The sequence below is a fragment of the Pholcus phalangioides genome, unplaced genomic scaffold (assembly GCF_987345545.1).
Source record: "Pholcus phalangioides strain wild (caught in Gottingen) unplaced genomic scaffold, Ppha-v1.0 ptg000017l_1, whole genome shotgun sequence".
Taxonomy (NCBI): Eukaryota; Metazoa; Arthropoda; class Arachnida; order Araneae; family Pholcidae; genus Pholcus; species Pholcus phalangioides.
The window spans coordinates 9092103-9113567 of NW_028301610.1; the positions used below are offsets into that span (position 1 = coordinate 9092103).

The 21465-nt window shown below is 36.9% G+C and overlaps 1 protein-coding gene across 2 annotated transcripts; it reads left to right on the forward strand.

Annotated features, from left to right (window-relative positions):
- Positions 1 to 1147: 1147 nt before the first annotated feature.
- Positions 1148 to 21038, forward strand: LOC149072220 (suppressor of lurcher protein 1-like). 2 transcript variants are annotated; one of them, XM_089246330.1, is made up of 8 exons: positions 1148 to 1446; positions 7041 to 7221; positions 7404 to 7594; positions 11533 to 11571; positions 12618 to 12786; positions 13059 to 13258; positions 14676 to 14723; positions 16186 to 21038. In XM_089246330.1, exons 1-8 carry the CDS (start codon positions 1293 to 1295, stop codon positions 16269 to 16271), a joined length of 1068 nt encoding a protein of 355 aa, XP_089102456.1. In that variant the 5' UTR covers positions 1148 to 1292; the 3' UTR covers positions 16272 to 21038. The 2 variants fall into 2 exon arrangements, with proteins under 2 accessions (XP_089102456.1, XP_089102457.1); XM_089246331.1 differs by having other exon boundaries at positions 1148 to 1425.
- The last annotated feature ends 427 nt before the right edge of the window (positions 21039 to 21465 follow it).

The following is a 21465-nucleotide window of genomic DNA, read 5'->3' on the forward strand; positions in this document are numbered from 1 at the left end:
ACGTAAAAAATCATTCACATGCGTCTTCTGTGTCATAACTATTCGCTTATGGCACTGATCGCCTTACAGAACTCTTGTGAACAATTTCACTTCTTTGCCACCATTCCTTATATACCCCCCTCTTACACTCTCGTCATTGTGACGTACTGTCGGCATCATCTGGTGGCTTCCTGAAATTCGCATATCATTCTTGCAGATGTGTGTGATAATTCTACAGGTGAAATTTTTACTTTAGATTTCGATTTCCGTGTGATTCTGAATTATCCTTAATTTATGGACATGAGTGTACTTTACGGTATTTTTCTTCCATGATTTTCTGCAATTTTAAGGCATATTTCACGTTTTCAGAATATTTAGGCATTTTTTCATATTTTAGCGCATTATTTTGCATATTTAAGCAGAACAATGAAGAGGGATTTTTTTCCCAACCTGTTTCATCCCTAGCTTCATTTCTTACTATTGGCAATTTTTCGGGCCATATTAGCAATAATTGGAAATTTTACTCAACTTTGACATCGTTTCTGGCAATAATTGGCGGTTTCCTGTAATTTCCCGAGGAATATGGGCAGCTTGCTTATAAAGGCATAATTATATTTTCTTTTGTTTTTTACGGCATATTTTTGTTTTTTACGGCATATTTTTGTTTTTTACGGCATATTTTTGTTTTTTACGGCATATTTTTGTTTTTTACGGCATATTTTTGTTTTTTACGGCATATTTTTGTTTTTTAGGGCATAAATGCGTTTTTCAAGGAGCATATGCTGTCTGTTTTTAGATCATAAAAATCCTAGCCCTAATAATATCAATTACAGCGATTGAATAATTTTTCATCCAGTTAAAATTAAATTATTAAATTAAGTCTGCCTGCAGACCGCTTACGCCATCGTCCGCGGACCAGAGGTTGAGAAACGCTGTTTCAGAGGATTATAGGGAATTCTACATATATCTCAAGATGCTGATCTTCGTTCCTCTCCTTGCTCCGGAGGAAAATAAGATATACAAGAAGATGGAAGACAACGATTTGATTCCCCTGCTGCAACCCCCTGCTTTTACTTAATGATTTCATCCAGCATCCGACGAGCATGCGCATTGGAACACCCTGTCCTTTCTATTCCCATTTTTCCCGTCCCCCTTGGTGAACGTACTTACATTTTTCCTGTGCGTGGCTCCCCCTTCTCGAGGATATATCTATCCTGGTTGGATCATCATCATCACCCGGGAAAAATAAAAAAAAAAGGAGCAGCTCCTTTCTCTCTCCCGTGTTGTCAATTTCATTTCTCCGCTTCAGTCAAATGAAGCCAGTCGTGCGCGAGGATCCTCCGGCAGTCACGCCCGTGGGACCCTGTAGCTGTGGGGCCCCCGGTGATAGTGCCAGGTGGGGCATTCTGCTGCTGGTCACCCTGTGGACGACTGGCTGTCATTGTGGTGAGAGGGATATCCACGGGAGTGAGTGGAATTTTTCATTCTAAATTTTTAATTTTAATTTTCTTTAAAAATTCAGTTATGTTTGGAATTCAAACAAATTATTATAATAAAAAAAATAAATAAAGATATTGCAATACATAATATCATTAAATAAAGTACGATAATAGTATAAAATTTTCAACCATCGATCCTTATATGTAAAACTTATATTTTTGCATTCTAAATTTTTTTTTATGAATTCAAGAACAAATGTCTTTTCAGGTTTAAAAACAAAACTGTTCATAAAATAAAACTCAGTATTTAAAAATTTTCAGAATAATTTATTATATGAAAATATTCGAATAATCGGATTTTCACGGACTTGCCTTTACACGAAGATAGGACAAGGTAGGAAGAGCTTATTATTTGTGCCTTGATCATTTTCGCTTAATTATTTGACTCCATATAAATCATTAATGCTTTTCTCATTTTTAATTCTAATTTCTTTTAATATTGAATATAAACTATATTCATTCTAAATGCCTGGGTTTTTGTCCACAACTATATTTGTACATTTCTTTATTGTTTTAACGAATGAGGCAAACAGACACTCAACATTTTGGTGATCCTTCAATTTTATGTCAGGCGAACGCAGATGCTTACCGTTCATTCGAAAATTTTCGGAGAAAACGAATTACAAACTTCATTTTTAATAAAGTTCTGATTTTACGAAGTTCCATTATACAGTTCTGCAGAAATTAAGGATAACGACAGTTTTGAAAATTTGATCTTCAGATCACGAAGAAGGCGTAATAGCCCGGGTTGGAAAGGGGCCTCCAAGTTATTGAGACTTTACTGTAATACTCATACGCAAATTTTTTTACACATAAATTGTGCTGAAGTTAGCTAAAAAATACTTGCCCTTGGGCTTTCGAATTCGATAGAATGGCCTTACATGGAGGCCAAGAACGAGATATATTGTATCTCGGGGAAGCTATAATTCTTCTCTATATTTATCTTCTAATGAAATATAGATATTTCATGCAACAAAAATTTCTTAAATTTAAATGTATTTAGTAACCTTATACGCAATGCATAAACAGTCCGTACTAAATTATCTGCTGTTTTTTAGACATATTTTCTAGTAGGCGGTCAGAAGCTCTGAGTTCAAGTGCAGGTTATGCTCATGGTATGCACCTAAATAACCTCCCTATAAAAGGTTTTCCTGCTCAATGGGTGCACAATCGCGAAGAAAATTATCATTCGTCAAGAAGAATTAAGAATCCATTGCACCCTGAAAAATGATGGGCATATTCAAGCATGATAGGAGCATGGCAAACACTTGGGGAAGAGTACGTGAATTGAAATACCGACATGAGAATTTCAGGACAATGTTATTCGCGTTTACGGTCAGTGATGGAGTAGGATGTTAATGAGTCACAAAGTTCTCTAAATGGAAACCCGACTTAATCACTGCAGGAAAAATCGAGATTCGTCTAAACACAGGTACACTAGTTACCTATTCACTTCCAATATTCTCTGTACCAGGCCATGAATGCTTGCAAGACAGCAGACACATGCTTCTTCCGGTACAGTGTTTTTCAAACTTTTGCGGCTCACGGCTTCCCTGCCCTAGTCGACGTTTGACCATGGCTCCCTAGAATATTCCAGTAGACATTTTCCAACCATGAAAGTGTGCTACCACTTATAAGCACTTAGAACAGGAACGCATTGAAACAGCACCTCCTAGAGATAGAAGGCCTCCGCACTCTGCTTGTGACGTCAGTAAGTAGTTCATTTTCCCTCAGAATATTCAGGGGAAAAAAATTCCCTCCTCATGCCAGTATCATCCTTGTGAGCAAAAGAAATGATCGGGCTCAGAACTGGCAATTTATATGCCTCACATCCAATCACTATTTGTGAGCCAATCAGGAAGATTCTACGCCAAAATAAGAAGAAACGAAATAGGAACCTGTGTTTCAAAATGTGGCAAACTTGCTAGGTAGTTGCTGATTGAAACAGCCAGCACGCCACGATGTACACTTTGAGACCTGTTGAAATCACCATCAAAACCTAGATGTGACATTTTAAGTAGCTTGAAACTCTTTCGATACTTCTGCCTGCGTTTGCTTGAATTCCAATCCAAGAATATAAATATTGTTACGAAAATTATGTAAATAGTTCCTATTCATCACTTATTATGTCTCTTTTCGCCTGTAAATAGTCATTATCTTATGTAAAAATGAAAACTCACGCATTCCTCTCTAAAAATTGCCAAATTGGCAACAAACTTAGTGAAGTTTGGTGACAGCTCCGATGATTTGGCGAAGTCATGGCGCCGGAGACTATGCCGGATAGTCGAGATTCTACTATATACATTTTTATTCTATTTACTCGTCAAACCGTATTCTCTCCTCTCTTACGTGATCTCCATTTCATAAAAAATGATTTTCACATCCATAACGCTAGACCTGAGAGCGAGAGAGAAAGGACGGAAAATAACAATCGAATTCCGTTCACAGGGTTAACGAATGAAGTATCGCGATGATGAGACAGAAAAAAGGGGAAGAGATCTATAAATGTATTTCCTCCTTCTACTTTAGGACGAGGTATCTCGCTCTCGTAAGGGAAGCGATTAAATCACAAAAAATCATCTCACCTACTTTCTCTTTTAGAGAAGAGCCAGCATCTCTATTTTATTTAATCTGAATCATTTTCCTGGTCATCAATATATAATCCTTCATTTTTTCGCGTCATGAGTGTGTATGTAGCGGTAAATCGGTTATTATGTATCTTGGTAAGTTTGATACATTTATCACTTTTACCGGCGAATATGCATAATAACCACAAGCGTCGTTGGTAAATTTAATAAATACTGAAAACATTATCACTTTTACCGGCGATTATGCATAATACTCTAGTGTAATTGGTGTATTTGATGAATATGAAAAACTCCAAATGAATCTAGTATATGTGATGAATATAGTCGGACACCGATATAATAACAAATTTTACGATGGTACCCTGATATAATGATAAAACATATGCATGAACTATCGTGTATAGTATATCATATAGTACGATTTATCATGTTTGTCAACGATGCGACACTTGGGTATTATGCATAATCGTCGGTAAAAATAATTTTTTTAGTACTTATTAAATTTATCAACGATGCTTGGGTACTATGCATAATCGCCAGAAAAAGTGATTGATGCGGGGGAACACATCAAATTTACCAACGACGCTTAGGTGCTATGCACAATCGCCGGTAAAAGTGAATAATTTAGGGAAATTTATCAAACTTACCAAATTGATCGGCTTGTATTAACCGGTTTATTATCTGTAATAACTGGTTTTATTACATTTACCGTAACATATACAACTGAAAAACATTATACAAAATTTAATGAATTATTTAATTAATCTTAATAATTCGACTCGATACAATATTTTTATAATGTCTGAAAACGGATCAATTAATCACAATGCTAAATAGCTAGTCAAAAATATTCATAATTAGTGAGATTAATCATCTTAAATGAATGATAATGACCATCTCATTAACTATGATTCTTTTTTTTTTGTCGTAATAAGCATAGAGTTAGAACGTAAAAACCCTTTTGCACGTACGACGTCAAACGTCACGCACCCTCTAATCATGGTTGACGTGTCGACGCGTTGTACAATCAGGTGTGCGTAACGTCTCACGCGACGTACGTATGTGGAAAAAAAAACCCCTATTTTTTTTTAAAAGATTATTAATGATGATAATTACAAAAGAAGCATATATATGCAGTCCGAAAAACATGATGATTAATCTGTACAAGATGGTAGTAGTAATCGTAATGGTTTACATGACAAAAGGAGAAAATAAAAAGAGACATTAATGCTCGCCGCATCATCTATCATGGAATCTTTTTTGTGCTGGGAAACTTGTCTTTGTGGGACAACTATCGATTCGAAACGGGGGAATATAACTAAATTTATTTATATATATATATTTTTTTTATGCTGTCAGACTCAGAAGAATCATGTATTGATGGTGTTCAGCCCTGACTCTGGGTGGTGTCCTAGTTATGTTTTGAAAGACTGAATTATTGTTTTGATAAATATGTCCTCCGCTTTTTCCGATGGACCGAAAGAATTCAGAACTTCTAAAATTGAGAATTTTGGATCTGTTTGTTATATAAGGTTTGGTTTTTTCAGTAGGGCTGGGAATCGATTGAAATTTTTAACTGAATAATCAAAAAGTTTTAATCAATTAATTGAATTTTAATCGAACGTTTTCTGTGACCATATACATTAATACACTCGTGTGCAAAATTAAGAATTAGCACGTTATGTCGAATTTCGGAAAAACTAGTGGACAGATTTTAATGAAATTTGGTACGAATACACAATTATAACAGAGAAAAAGTCATAGTACGCACGCATGATAGTCAGTAAAGCTTCTCATTGCAGGAATGTCCAAAATCCACGTTGCGAGATCGAACCGAAAATGAGTCTAATATGTGGTATGGTCTCCTCTCACAGTCAGACGGGTCGCGCAGCGCAACGGCATACTGGACACGAGGCAGTTGAGGAGGCCCTGTGGCAATCGGTCCAATTCCTGCAGCAACGCAGTTTTCAGCTCCGGGATGGTTCTCAGAGGGGGATGGCGAGATGCAATTGCCCTCCCAAGAGCGTGCCAGACATGTTCTATAGGGTTTAGGTCAGGAGATCTGGCTGGCCAATCCATACGCCGAATATCATCGCCGAATATATCATCCGCTGGGGTGTGTCCGGTCCTTCAATGTTCAATTATTTTGCGAAGCTGTAAGAGGACGGTCTTCAACGAAACATACTCGAGAATGTCCAAGTGCATGCAGTACCAGTTATATACATATGTATGGCTGATTTATTCAATCGCTTAGGTAAGAGAGCAGCGGTCTACCGTCTCCTGTACTCTTCAGATTTAAGTCCCTGTGACTTCGACCTAATCTTCAAGGTTGAAGAATCATTTCGTAGCAGACATTCTGTAGGCCATGCATGCTCAGCACATGGCCCGCGGGCCAAATGTGGCCCTCGTAGTCATCTTTTGAAATTAAACTTGATTTTGTAAAATGAACTAAGCAGCGCATAACCAGATTCCTTAGTTACCCGCGACACATTTCCAGAAAACTTAAGTGACCCGTGACACGCTTACAGCGTGTAGCACATTTAAAAGATCATTTAAGTGACCCGCGGTAACTTTATAGACCGAATAAGTGACACGACACATTTCAAGACCAATTAAGTGACCTGGGGCAGTTTTCTAGATCAGGTGACTCACTTTAGTGGCTCGCGGCATGTTTTCAAACCAATGAAGTGGCTCGCACTCTCCTAAATGTTGAGCATTCCTGCTTTACACAGCAGACCGTTCTCTTCACATTGTCGACTGACGAGTAGTGCCAGTGGTATCCGACTACTTCTACATCGCATATTCAAAAGAAGTCCTTTGAAATATTGAACTATTTTGTGTGTGTTCTGTATCTTTGTTCAACAAAATTGTAGCCACTAGAAAAAAAACCAATTCACGTATATTTAAAACCATTTCTTCCGAATATGTTTTGATTGTTAATGTGTGTGTGTTTTCAACGTCATCTAATTATTAGGTTGTGATCAAAGATTCGTCAGCGATATCGTCAAGAATGGAACTTTCACGAGTCCCAATTATCCCAACCCTTATCCAGCACCAGTGCGATGTCTCTATGGTTTCCAAGGCGAGCCAATGGAAAGAGTACAAGTTCTGTTCGTTGCATTCGATCTGTACCAAACGCAAGATTCAACAAAAGAGTAAGTGCTCACATCAATTTTTACATTAACTCCTTTAGGAAAGCCTGGAAAATAAATTTTAATCCTCTTCTAGGGTTCTTAAAGAGGTAAGCAATCGAGGCCATTTTCTTCATAGCGTATACCTTATTGCATGAAGGTATTAGAAATTTTAAAATTGAAAAAAATTGCTCGATGTTTTACAGCTGTGAAGGTGAAGATGCCGTTATGGTATTCGTAGATATCAATGAACGCAAAGAAAGATTAGACAACTACTGCGGTAACAAGCTTCCTCCACAAATGATGTCCAGTTCCCCAACGATGAACATCGAAATGCGAACTCACCATTCTTCCAACGAAGTGTCGGGATTTCGGGCCATTTACAGATTTGTTTCTAGTAAGTTTTTAAATTTTTTATTGTTAAGGAAACTGATCACGTGCGGGGCACTTAAAAAAAAACAGTGTGGTTTTAATCATAATACTGTATAAAATTAATCATAATACTGTATAAAACGAGGAAAAATACCGTGAAAATTCTAAATTATTTCTATAACTGTTTGAGATATTTTATATTATCAAAATTAACTTATTTTCAGCACTTCTGCCAGACACTGTACACTAAAAACTACAGCATATATTCGAATATTTTTGGTACTATATGTTGCTATATGACTTTTATCTGTGCAATGAGTCATAAGTTTTAAGGTACACAAAATATTCTCTGAAATATGGAAGTTTTCGTGAAACAATACGTGAATTTTCAAAACCAGTTCAATTTTTTTTCAAACAACTGTAAACTATTGAATTCTAAACATATGACGAAGATCATTGCACAGCTAATGTTATCTGGAACGTTGTTGAAAAATTTCACGAGAATATCTTGCTTAGTTTTTGAGAAATTTGGTTTCGCGTGGAATAAAGTAACGGAAACATGTATCTTCAAAAAAACTTGTTTTAAAATTATGTGTTGCCTTTCAAACCATTGTTCCAGAGATGATTTAAATCAGCCATAACTTTGTTTTTACTTATTGCATGTACAAGAATAAAACAGTTTTGGATTCTGTGTAAAACATTCTTCCAAATTAATTTATAAAACTATTTTCGACAATTTAAAAAAAAAAATCGTCATTAATTTATTTTATTTATATGAATAAAACAAATCACTCACCTTAATTTAAATCAATGTAATATTTTGTGCCTGCGTATATGTTCCAGGTGATTGTCCAGTGTAATATTCATAGATGATTTCTCTGTCTTGCGTTTTTTCCTCGTTTTGTTTGTTATTATTTTTTTAAATTATGATTAGTTTATTACTATTATCTACTATTCGTGTTTGAAAATTAACTCAATAATGATCGTGTCCACAAGTGTGGATCGACAACGATCCGTTGGATGGATTTTCTTCGTTTTGCGCAATGTAAATTTGATGATGTGGGGGAATAAAATTGAATTGAATTGAACGTAGTTGCCTTAAGGAGGGTTTTTACGACTTTGGGAACAGGTTCTGCTATTCAGGAAATCATTCCCAAATAAATGAACAAAACATAGCATAATTGCTTTTGAAGCGAAAGTTAATCGTTCGACTAAAATGTACCAAACAAAAAGTCTCATATTATAAGACAGCGGTTCTCAACCTTTTTGACCCACGGAGCCCTTTCCAGTATATAATTTCTATGGCAGAGCATAGGCCTATTTTTTATTTATTCATTAAAGTTACTGACTTATTTTTATTATTCAAAAATATTAATAATTATTTTTTCTCAAATTTACTGTTTTTTTATTTTCCGCGGAGCCCCTGGGAGTTCACACGAGGAGCGCCGGTTGAGAACCGCTGTTATAAGAGATCGTACCAGTATTAATTGGTTTACTTTTCTGGAGTTTCCAATTCCCCAATAGACTCAAAGTTTCTTTCATACGTGGATTGATGAGATTGTTATATTAGTTTAAATAAAAGTATGATGAAGATTACGGGGTATTTCAGTGACAGGGTCGCAACTAGATTCTTTGTCACCCGGGGGCAAACCGTCATTTTGGCGCCCCCTGCCATTTAGAAGAAGCAGTTGAAGGGTGAATTCGGATTTCCTTCTGGTCCAGCGCCCGGGGTGTCTGCTCCTCCTTAGTTGCGGCCATGTTCAGTGATAGATAAAAAAATGAAGCGTGTTACGCGTGATGGGGAGGCATGGAATTTTAAATACAGTGGTTTGTAAAATGAATTAAAGTTTTTACTAATTAGATGAAATTACAGTCGTTTTATTTTATGACATTTTTTTTCTTCTGTGGATTCATTTGAAGGTTATGGTTTACAGCAAGAGTCCTCAAACGCTGCATTACTAGAATAGTTCATATGTAAGGCATACGCATCCACTGCAGTAGAGACATTGCACGAAAGTGACATTCTTCACTTTTGTTAAGCCAATGCTAAGGTGGCCATTTCGAATCTATCGTAATACGATTTTACTCGTGTTTGCGAAGGACAATATCAGTCACTGTTTAAAACACATTGAATAGAGACTGTGGTGACATCTATTGGCCAAAGTTGTGACTTATTTTTCACAAATCGGCGTATTTGAAATTTTGGGCTTGCCCATTAAAACGAGACGTTTCATCTTTCACTGTTTCCAAGTTATGCCATTTCAAAGTTAGGGATTCCTTTCTGAAACACCCTGTATGATCAGGAAAAACTTATTGCGAAGTCAAGTATTCAGGTACAAGGAAAAATATTCCCGGATAAAACCTGCTCAATCCGACAGAAAACTTACCTTCCATTGAACTGGAGTAAAGGACATTAAATATATCCTAGTCCTCATTACTCGTGGTCTCACTTCTGAATTTAACCCTCCCAAACTTTTCTAGTTTATTTAGCTCCTTTGGGGTGATAAAGTATGAGAGAGAATCTTAAGACCGGAGAGACACATTCCGGTTTACTTGAAATGGATGCGTGCTACTCCCACGAAGGCTTCGTTGCTACTATAAATCTCAACAGGATTTTATTGCTCTCATGGAATAGTTTTGGGTTTTGGACATGTTCTTTATATTCATTGTTGTGAGACAAGCGCCAACGCGTTCCCTCTGCGTCGTTATTTCCACCTGGGCTCCTTGCGTTCAATATATGAGATGTAGAAAATTTCTATACAAAAAAAAAAAGACGTTGGAATTGTTGCGTTTGCTGTTGTATAAGCGTTTTATTCAAACTTAGTGCTATCGATCAATATAAATACTGTTGATAAATTTTCTTTATCTTGTGGGAGCACCTTCAAGTCGAACATTTCCTTCAAGTAATGCACACGATTCGATTACTGTAGAAGTGATGGTGGTCGCAAAGAAAAAACCCTTACTTACGAAGGTTTTTAACAACTGGCTGTGCGAAGATATATATTCAAGAAAATCCGCCCTTGCGGGGAATCGAACCCACGCTCTCTCACTTTCCGATATCCATACGAAGGTTTTTAATAACTGGCTGGGAATCGAACCCCCACGATAAAACCTTGCTTGTTATCGACAATTCACCAATCCCAGCAAATGGCTGCACACCCCGTGTATGCGGAATCGGAGTTCCCGCTGGAATCGCTATTGCGTAAAATAGTGGCGAAAATGTTTTGGTATGTAAAGAATTTGGTATGTAAATAAGAGATTGAATTCATAAAATAACGAGTATCGATTCACCCTTCAATTTTGCCATATCGCGTGGCAATTTGGCTAAATTTTTATCCTATTAGTCTTTTTTTTTTCCTATTTGATCAGCCAGATGGCTGCAAATAGTAAAAGTCAGAAGGAACCCTGGTCTGAAAGAGTATACAGCATGTATTATGGGACTTTGTGTTCAAGAGGTCTATGAATTGTTAGGTGTTGCGAATGCATGTTGTTTTTGTTATTTTTCAAACTCTATTCCCCTTCAGACGGTTTTAGGGACTATTTTCAGCCCCAATCATCGGGTGAAATGAGTGCCTAAAATCACACCACAGTGCCCTATTCAGCAACAAAGTCGATTTTTTGTCATGTATGAGATTATGAGAAAGTGAATTCATTCGTTCCGTTTGTGGCAACGTGATATAACGTGATAAGATTTCTCTCTCTCTTGATATCAAAAGATCTAATTTAATTATAAGTGACTCTGCAATGCACTCAGCCTGCTACTAGCAACCCAACTTAAAGCTTTGCTTTTTCCCCACACAATCACCAACAACTACCACTGCTTTCGAGGGTCCGAAAATTGTATTGTTCGACAGTTACGGTCGTGGTTTCTTTTAAAAAATGATTACAAAAATGAGTTAGAGCATTCTCTGTATACATTTTATAAACGTCGTGTCATAATATTAAACTATGTTTTTTTTATAGACTACGGTATTACTGCCGGAAGACACGTACCTGAAAATGGTGAGTCGAACCACTTAGTTACAAAATTAACTTCAAATATACAGAGTGAAACTAAATTGATTGTCAGAACTGTAAGGGATGATAGAACTCGCCAAAACAAATAACTTTCACCATACAATGAGGGACATGGTCCCCACATCCTGTAGCGGGGCCCCTAGGCTGGGATCTTTTGCGGGACCCTCGGTCAGACTTTTAACGGGTCCCTTCTGTAGTTAATTTATAGCGTGAAAAAGTAAAAAAATGATGATAACCGTCCCGGGCCCTGTCAGCCCCCCTATGTGGGGGCCATGATGAGGGGTCTGAAAGTTGGCGGCGAGCCGCGTGAGGTTCTTTCTCTGAAGTGGACGAAACATCGCCTTTCGCAGAACTCGTCATTCAGCACGTGCTGCCTGATTTATTACAAAATGTACCAGCAAATCTTCAAGCGATTATATGATTCCAGCACGATGGAGTGCCAGCACATTTCCCCAGGATTGTGCGGAACTACCAGGACATTGCTTTTCTGAACAGATGGATTGGCCACCATGAGGCCCGTCACTTGGCCTCCCAGATTTCTCGATCTGCCCTGCCTAGATTTTAGCTAAAAAGCGTCGTTTACGAGACGCCCATCGAGTCAGACGACCTTGTCAACCGAATTAGCGCCGCAACTGCAGACGTTCGGGAAATGCCAGGAGTTTTCCAAAGTTCACGCGATTTACTCCGTCGCCGATGTGACGCCTGTATTGCAGCTGGTGGTCGCTCATTTGAGCATTTGTTGCAAAGTTTTCTATGATAAAGATTCATTGTCCTTTATTATTCAGTCTTTACTGTGTTCTACATTTTCACCACGCAGGCGCCCTCTTGCGGCTCGCCGCTTGCTTTCCGACCCCATATTGTAGGGTGGAAGTTGTTTGTTTCGGTTCGTTCTATCACCCCTTACAGTTCCAGCCATCAGTTTGGTTACACCCTGTACACATGTAAAATTCTTTCCCAATTTGATACTTCATATAATAAGATACGTGTTTAGCATGTGTATCACGGGCTTTATTTTTAAAAAAAAATTTTAGGCTGTTACTTCATCTTCAACAGCACCGAAAGGAGTAATGGTACTTTCACATCACCAAACTGGCCTGGATTATACCCGAGGTCCACCCATTGCGAATATCTGTTTTATGGAAAGGGAATAGAAAGAGTTCATATAACATTCGCGTACTTTGACGTGGACGGCGCCCCACCGTAAGTATCAATCATTGATATACAAATACAAATACAAATACAACGCCACAACAGGCAAAATGCCCAACGAGGTGGCTGATAAAAAGATGCCCATAAAAATATGGTTGTCATATGCTTCAAAAATACAGCAACCCAATTAAAAATGCAATTAACACAAATTACAAACAATATATACACATGATAAAATATTATACAATATGTATAATTATTTTTGGCAAATTTGTCAATTTTAAAGAAATGTTATGATAAAAAATATTGCTGTAATTTTTCAGATGCACGGAAGAGACGGCCAGTGATTTCGTTGAATTCTCGAACTTCAGGACAGTTGATCGAAAAATACCGCGGCATTGCGGAATCAGGACACCAAAAGTTATCGAGTCTGATGGAGACTTTTTCCGTGTCATCTTCAAGTCCAATGATAAATTCGACGCAACAGGATTCGAAGCCTTCTTCCAGTTCCGTAATTTCGTTGGTACGTGTATACGTACATGAATCATCAACCTATTTTACCGCAGTGGAACCTCGTTTATACGTCGCTCAGCTATACGATTTTAACATTTGTATGACGTTTGGCCTCGGACGCAATTGGTTTCTATACATTTTAATACTAAAATAATTCATTTATTCGACGCAAAACCTCGATTATTCGACTTTTCAGTTCGATTCGAACTCCGAATCTTCTGAGGAAACATCATTTATATGTATCAAATGTTCACAATTTTTGTATGCAGTGAAAACGTGTTGCTGAAACAGTTCTCGCTCATTGTCACCGCAAAAGCCATAAGTGTGAATACTTAAGTGATTTGCTTATTGCTTATTTCTGAGAATACGCAGACGCAGCGAGCCCCAAAGAAACGGGTTTCAGTTGTTTTAACGGCCACATGTCCTTTTATAATTTTTCTCCCCATGTTTTCAGCGTTATGCCCAGAGGGTAAGAAAGTCCATTGTAAGCATTTGGAGGGTATAAGTCTGCTGATAAAATACATATACGGTACATATACACAGTAAGTACTTTCGATTATTTCATGTAGAATTATCTTTCGTTGTGGTGCTTTGCTAGCTTGCTGTGTCAAATACGAAGTTCGTAATGCCGAGAAAACGAAAAGTGTATTTTCTGCAAAAAACTGGAAATTTTCGAAGAAATGGCGAAAGTTGATTTTGCGAAACAGTTCAATATCCCTGTGCCAACTGCGAAAACGATTATAAAGCAGAGAAATAAAATCAAAGACCAAACTGCTTGTTGTAAATCATGTACTGCCAAAAAAAATGAGAGTCCAAGATGGGAACTTTTCCGAGAGAAGCCAAGATTTTATTGAAATTTTTTAGCCAATGTCGTGTCGCAAACGTAATGATCTGCTAAATTTTATTTCTTTAAGTAATTTGAAATGTGATTTAATTTTTTCCCCCTCAAGTATTATTTCAATGATATTTTTTTTATATATCAGAGCTGGAAATGCAATTAAACGCATAGAATTTAATAATATTTAACATTTTTGTGTGGGGGAGGGAGTCTTTTTTTTTCAAAGTCTCAGTTATTTACTGAACTTTACTGAACTTTAACTTTTCAGTTTCCACATTTATACGACGTTTTAACTCGGCCTCATACCTCGTCGTAAAAACGAGGTCCCACTGTAGAAATACAAGCAGGGGCGGCTCGAGAAATTTTTTTCTACCCGTGCGGAACTTATTTTTGGCTTATCCGACCAAGTTTTTTTTGGTTGACAAAGCTTTTTATATATATAGCCATTTCAACTCGGATTTGGCATCCTTCTTAGAGCGACGCCCCAAGAGCCACCCCTGAATACAAGTCAAATGTGATACCCTTTTTTGCCTATTAAGCCAGTTACTTTGAAATTTAATAAATATTTGGAATCATCGTATATTTTCAGATCCTTTTACTGTTAAAAGAGTATCTGTTGCCTCTTCTTCAAGTAACTGTAAGTACAATTTTTTTCCGATGAATTATGTGCTATGCTTATTTAAGATTTCATTGAACTTTAATTATATTTTTTAAATCAAATTTAGATAAAGAATTAAATTAACAAAACAACAAATTATGAATGAATTAAAAGAACAAATACAGATTCAAATTTTATGAAATAAAGCATTAAAACTGCTAAGTTTTGGTGTTGAGTAGAGTTGCTTAAAACATCTGTGACTCAATGTTTCGAATGAGAAATTCGAAAAACCCAGTAGAACCTGCACACCGACTTTGGTCATATCGCCATACAGCAATTTAATACGAATCGAGTTGGGCCGTAAATGAAGGCGCCATCTATCAGTGTTCGCCTCAGATGCGGTAGAGAAAGAATTTGTTATCCATGTCCTTCTCGAGGATCGAACCTGATAGAAGCCTTCATGGCGGTAGATGCTCATGTAACCACTCGGGCGCTATGCACATTGATTCAATGCAACACACCATTCTCCCTCCCCTGTATAAGGGCTTGAGTCTCGTATATAAAAGACAGCTGGCAACTGTCGGCCCCATGAATGTTTTCTTCGTTTTTGTGGCTCTAAGTAGAACAGATGTGTCAACTTCATTGCTTAAGGCATCTGCCTTAAAATTCAGGTTTTTAACCAATCATGTCGATGTTGCGGTTGTATCGCTTATCGTACCGGTCCAGTGTGTACCCAGCCTTATATTTGACCCTTATTGTACAAACTTTAATCTGTTTCACTGACGTTCCCTCAACAAAAATGAACTTTATAATTTCAAGCAATGAATGTAGATCAATTGAATTTCGTCCATGTATAGCATTCATTTCCGTTGTCATTTCGGACTGAATGATGTATTACATGATACCTAATGAGTAAGGACTTACCTGACGGAAAAGCGGGTGCCTAAAGTGCGCATGGGTCTTTCGATGGTGTTTGATTGGTGAATGCGTTTGATCTTAATGATCACGTATATTTTTAATTCGTTTTGCAATAATGGTTGAAATAAATTACGATAGATCATGACACAAAATTTACCGTCAGTCTGCTTTGGGACAAAGCAGAAAATTTCGGCTTACAATGTAATACGTAAATTCTTAATATGTCGAAAGCGCCACAGTTTCTTTGAAAAATGTTTTATTTATTCTTACACCAACTGGATCGATAGGAGTAGAAAATGTGTACTTTCAATTAAGTATAAACACTTGTGAATTTAGGAGGTATACTTCCCTTCCAGCAACTCACGCATGATTAGTCCAAAATTGTATTTGAATAGAATTTTGAAGATGAGTCTTCGCATCTGGATTCAGAGATTCCCATCAAAAAATACGATAAACTTGTCGACAATATATTTATAACCCAGAGATCAACCTTTATTGAGGTAAATACACCAGTGAATATGAATGGGTGACTGAAAAATAACTCTGCATTTACATGGTATTGCTTTTTATTGCTTCGTTTCAGGTAATTCATACGGGAAATTCATGGTTCTATCTTTGCTATACGCAACTCTTTCTATATTTGCGTATGGTGGTGGATGTAAGAAGTGAAGTGTTTAAAAGGACCGGTCGGCTCTAATTTTTGTCTGTGTCACCAATGCATATGTATAAGAGGACATCAAGAACAAGACGACCCAAATTGGAAATTATGACGAGTTTGAAAAATTCTTCGAATTGTCTGATTTCAAAAGAAACATTTGAGAAATGTGTTTAGCTTGGAGCATCAGAGAGACTAAAATGCTTTTTTTTTTAATGCCGGGTCGGCATTAAATCATACGAGGCGTGAATTCACGTAGGTACTTTTTTTTAGAGTACAAACTATAGAGATGTTCAGTATCCCTAACAGTATCGTGTCCAACCACCGGGGATTGCAGTTCATCAATACTATTTATTGTGTTACATTTATACTTATTATATCTCTTAAGTTTTAATCGCAATCCACGAGTATCAAGCATGTTCTCTAATTTTTTCCTGTGATTTAAGTGAAAAGTGAAAAACATAACTTTAGGACAAATATCTTTTTTTTTATAAAATTTGAAAATGGTGGAAAAGGAAATATCTGTCCCTTTATGTCACTACTCCAAGAGAATATCTGTAATGTTCTTTAAAGAGACACCAAAAACTATCCAAACTTACGAAAAGATGGTGCATTAGAAATACAGGACGCTTATTTATTTAGTCATTGATTAAGTTTGTAAAATATAATACCAGAATTTTCAAGTCGTGATTCATTTCGATTGCTAAAACACATGAATGAACTTGAAATACTTTTCGAACTGCTTAAAAGTGCAATACAAAGAGCTCTGCGAAGGAAGTCGAAAAGCTCAAAAACTGTCTCTTTTAGCCTGCTGACTTCCGCTGAGCTGTTGCCAGGGAAATCGTTTGAGGGACACATTAACACGCTCTCATTCTGATTGGCCCAGAGAGTGCATAACACTGCGGTGGTCATCATTTCTTCATGTTCTGAAATTCCAAGTATTAAACACGTCGATCACTCTAAAGGTTTTTAGCTGCGAATTTTCATTTCAACTGTTTCGATGACTGAAAATCAACATTTTCTCAACGTATTCCCTCCTAACAAAAAGCATATTTTTACATTTTTCAAATCACCTCCCGAAAGAATTCTGAAACGCCTCAACTGACATGTTGCTTAAAATGTCATTCATCCCATCACAATCTATGTTTTTACATCTTTAGGTCACTTGTCATAAACCTTCTCTTGATTAAAACGAACAAAAAACAATCACGCAGAGCTGAAAAATGAAAAGTTCAGAGGGCAGTATATATAGGACACGTCACTGCTATGATACAAATGATCAAGAGCAGCCCACGTAAGCCAAGTTTTGCTCATTGCTTCTGAAACTTATTAAACAAAATTGTCCAGGAGATTTAACATTATCATTTTCAGGTGATAGCACATTGTTTCTAGAGTGAGATTATAGCCACTGCTTGAACATATTTAAAGAAAATAGCATCCGTTTTCTTAGCAGTTCTTTGAGATCTGTGACTTTGGTAGAGATTATTCATCTGTACCGCTGATTGCTGTTTTGTTTCAAGGTTGCATGCCTAATTACAGAGTTCATTACCTGTAACAGTAATAGAAACATTTTTCCAAACTGGCGCCAGTGTTTCTGTGCTTCTATCAGCGGATATATCACCTAACAACTTGTAACTTTACTTTGGAATGATGAAAAATGGTTTGCACAGTGGATTATTCAACGGCCACAGTGCACCAGAAGCTCTGAAAAAAAGAATGTCACCAGATTTTCGTGACTTTCCGTGAAAGGTTGTTTGAAATCATAGGATATTTGGAATCAGGACCACACTGAAATCCATTTCATCTGCTTAATTGGCTTCTCCCCGCCTGAAATGAAATGTCTTCCTTCCTAAACTATGCAACTTAGAAAGACACAGCTTTCTAAATCCTCACAAAAACATATTTATGCATGAATGATGACTGGAATTGTCTTTATGACGCTTTCTAATGGAGGATTGCTAAATATTTTCATAGTGGCTCTCGTAGAATTTAATGAGATGCTTTCTCCACCCCTTTTTTATTCAAAATAATTGTTAATTTGTTTTGTTGATGAATGTAGTGTATATATACGTGTTTACTTATAATTAGCTTTTAGAGAGAGAGACAATGTATACGTGCATATCATATCAAATTATATTTACTACAAAATAAAGTTTTATATCCAGACTTTCTCATATGAAAAATGTCTGAAGCTGTGGCGAATCTGATTGGGGGGAAAATGTGTAGCATAGCAATACAACAAATGGAATTTCTAGCGTTTATATGCGCTTTTGAATATGGAGCTGTATAATTTGTTTTATTGTTGTTATTGCTCTAACGCTTACATGTGAACAATATGTCTTTGTTATTATGTCACAGGAATCGATAGCCCAAAAATGTGCAAGCTTATTCATACCAAATGCTATGCATTTAGTGCTTCAAAATCCTCTCGTCATGAGCAAATATATTGTATGGTGGACAATTTCTAATATATTATTTTTTGATTATGCGCATCATGTTACAGAGTTAATAAGAGATAAATATTTCATTGTATACGTATAAATAAATAAATATATATATATATATATGTTGCTGTAATATACGCTTGAAATATTGTAGTGCACGAATGTCACAGAAAATATTGAATTACTTCGCTTTTTTTAAATACTCTGTGCATTTTAGAGACTCTTGCTGCTGTAGAGTTTGAGACGCAATCCTGCAGTTGTTGATAAATATCGTCAGCTAGTTTGCCATACATCATCTACATTATGAATCGCATTAGTTGCATGTCATTATTGGCAACTTCCAGAAATTTCTGATTCAGACCAGTTCCTAGATGACAGCCGCAGAGAGACTAAAAGCGAGGTTTTGGTTTTCGTACCGATTCTTTTCTTTTCAGTTACACACGTATTGTATTTGAAATTCCATGAGTAAGTCGTGGACATCCTCGGGTGCTGTATTAAATGGACAAAAGCATAGTCTAAATCAGCTTTTGAGCTGAACTACTCTTCTTTCGTCAGAAGATGCACCAACCATGGGCGGAGATACGGGGGCGTGGGGGTATTGTCCTCCCAGCATCAAAGATGAAGTCGACTGATCTAATGCATATATGCATAGATGAATTGGCATCATCATCATCATCGTGCCCCCCCAGACTTCCAAGTCTATCTCCGCCTATGGCACCATTCCAAAATGGTAATAGTGAGTAGTGCCCAGAAAACATCTTACCAACTGTAGGCTCTGGAAACCTGACAGATCTATCCGTCATAGTATGTGTCTAAATTATTAGGTCCTCATACAGCTACATAAAGTACAGGGAGGTTAAAAAATAACGAAGTATAGTTTTCAGATGCTTTAAAACAGTAACAGTTGGAGAGGCGGACCAAAACTGCAATCTTTTAGGTAGATCTATTCATTAGGTTTGTGTCTCGCTACTGCGGGAAGTGACGTAGGCGATAGCACATGCGTCATTTGACTAGTCGATAAAAAATTGCTGCATCTGCAGTGGAGAAAATATTTTCTGTTCTTGAAGCGAGCGAAACGGAATCCATAATTGTTGTGCAAAAACATTTTCAGTCCAACTGGAGAATAAAGTTTCCACTGTCGTCTTTCAACTGTGACATCAACCAAACACCTAAAATATGCAGAAAAGAGCCTTCCGCGACAGTTTCCTCAAGAAAAAAAAGGACGGTTCACTTTCTTTATAGGCATAGGTATTTTAGTAGTATATAGTATTTAGTACGTAGTTTAGTACTTTATAGTATTAGAACAGGTTAATCATGTGACGCACATGATATCGCCTACGTTACTTCCCCCAGTAGCGAGACACAAACTTCATGAATACATGTGAGAAAAATGGTGCCACATACCTGAATCGAACCGGCTTATGCTCGTGGTGTGTGTGGGTGTGCGCGTATAGTAGACGAGAGAGTGTGGATTATGACGCGGTCGACGAAAGACGTCTTTTATTTTAATGATGATATGGCGATAATTCTCTAACTCAATGTAAATAATATATCATGTGTATTCAATAGTTAAATATAGCTGTTCCTAAGTTTTGCTTCAAACTTACATACATCTACCCAAAACAGATCGCAATTGCGGTTAGTGTCTTCAACTGTTATCGTTTTACCGCATCTGGAAATTGTATACTTCGTTATGAATCAATCTGTATGGTCCTAATTTTGAGCATTCATGATTATCACTTGCAAGAAGACATAACTTTCAGTATTAAAATCTTTAGCAAATATTTTTTCTTGCTTTGGTTCTCCTTTTCCCAAATTTTAGACAATGGATCTCATCTGAAATAATCTCTTGACTCCTCTTTATATTTGTCAAAGTTTATTCCCAAACCCGATTTGGTTGTCTAGGCAAGTTAATCTACCATTTTTCTTAGCTTCAGACAACTGGCAGTGATAATATTATCAAAGACAGTGGGTCAAAAGCTGTTCAAATACGTTTTTAAGAACTACTAACGATGCCTTCCAAATCTCATAAAAAAGTTGAAAAAGCTTCTCTCTCTGTCTTTCTCTCTCTACGAGAGTTTGATCATCTTTGTTTTGCTCTCATTTTGATCGTAATACGTGCAACTAGATTCCCAATCGACATAAAAATATACCAGCAACGTTACGATGCCTGTTTATCGAGACCTGTATTACATAATTGCCGCTTTTAGTGCTGCCTTCACCTTAAGCATTTAAGAATAGAAGTCTGTGATTTAGCAAATGAAAATTTTATATTGTCGACGTTGTTTTCATGATGGATAATTTGTTTTGAGAATAAACTTTTCTACAGTTTTCTGATTTTTTTTATGGTTGTTGATAACTGTTGTTACATTATTGTTTTTCGAATAGTATTTTATGAACCCAATGACTCCCACAGAGAAACTGGCAGACATTACTCTTGGCCAGAAAACTTGGATTAACGTTGTTATTCTTCATTTTTTATGCGGTAATTTTACTAGAAAGATACCTGGGAAATATTCCCCGCCGAAAATCCTGATTTGGAAGCCTTATCCAAACCCCAGTTAGACTGATGTTATATCTTGTAACTCCATACCCCATTTTCCAGTATATAATTCTAATAAAGCTACAAGTAGCCCTTTAGCTTGTGATAAGGCACCTGGAATATACCGAGGGGACTGATCGCACTTCATCTTAGGGCACGAACATAGTGCACGATGGTTTCCGATTCTGCGAGTCGGCGCCGTTACGGATTGGTAAAAAAAAA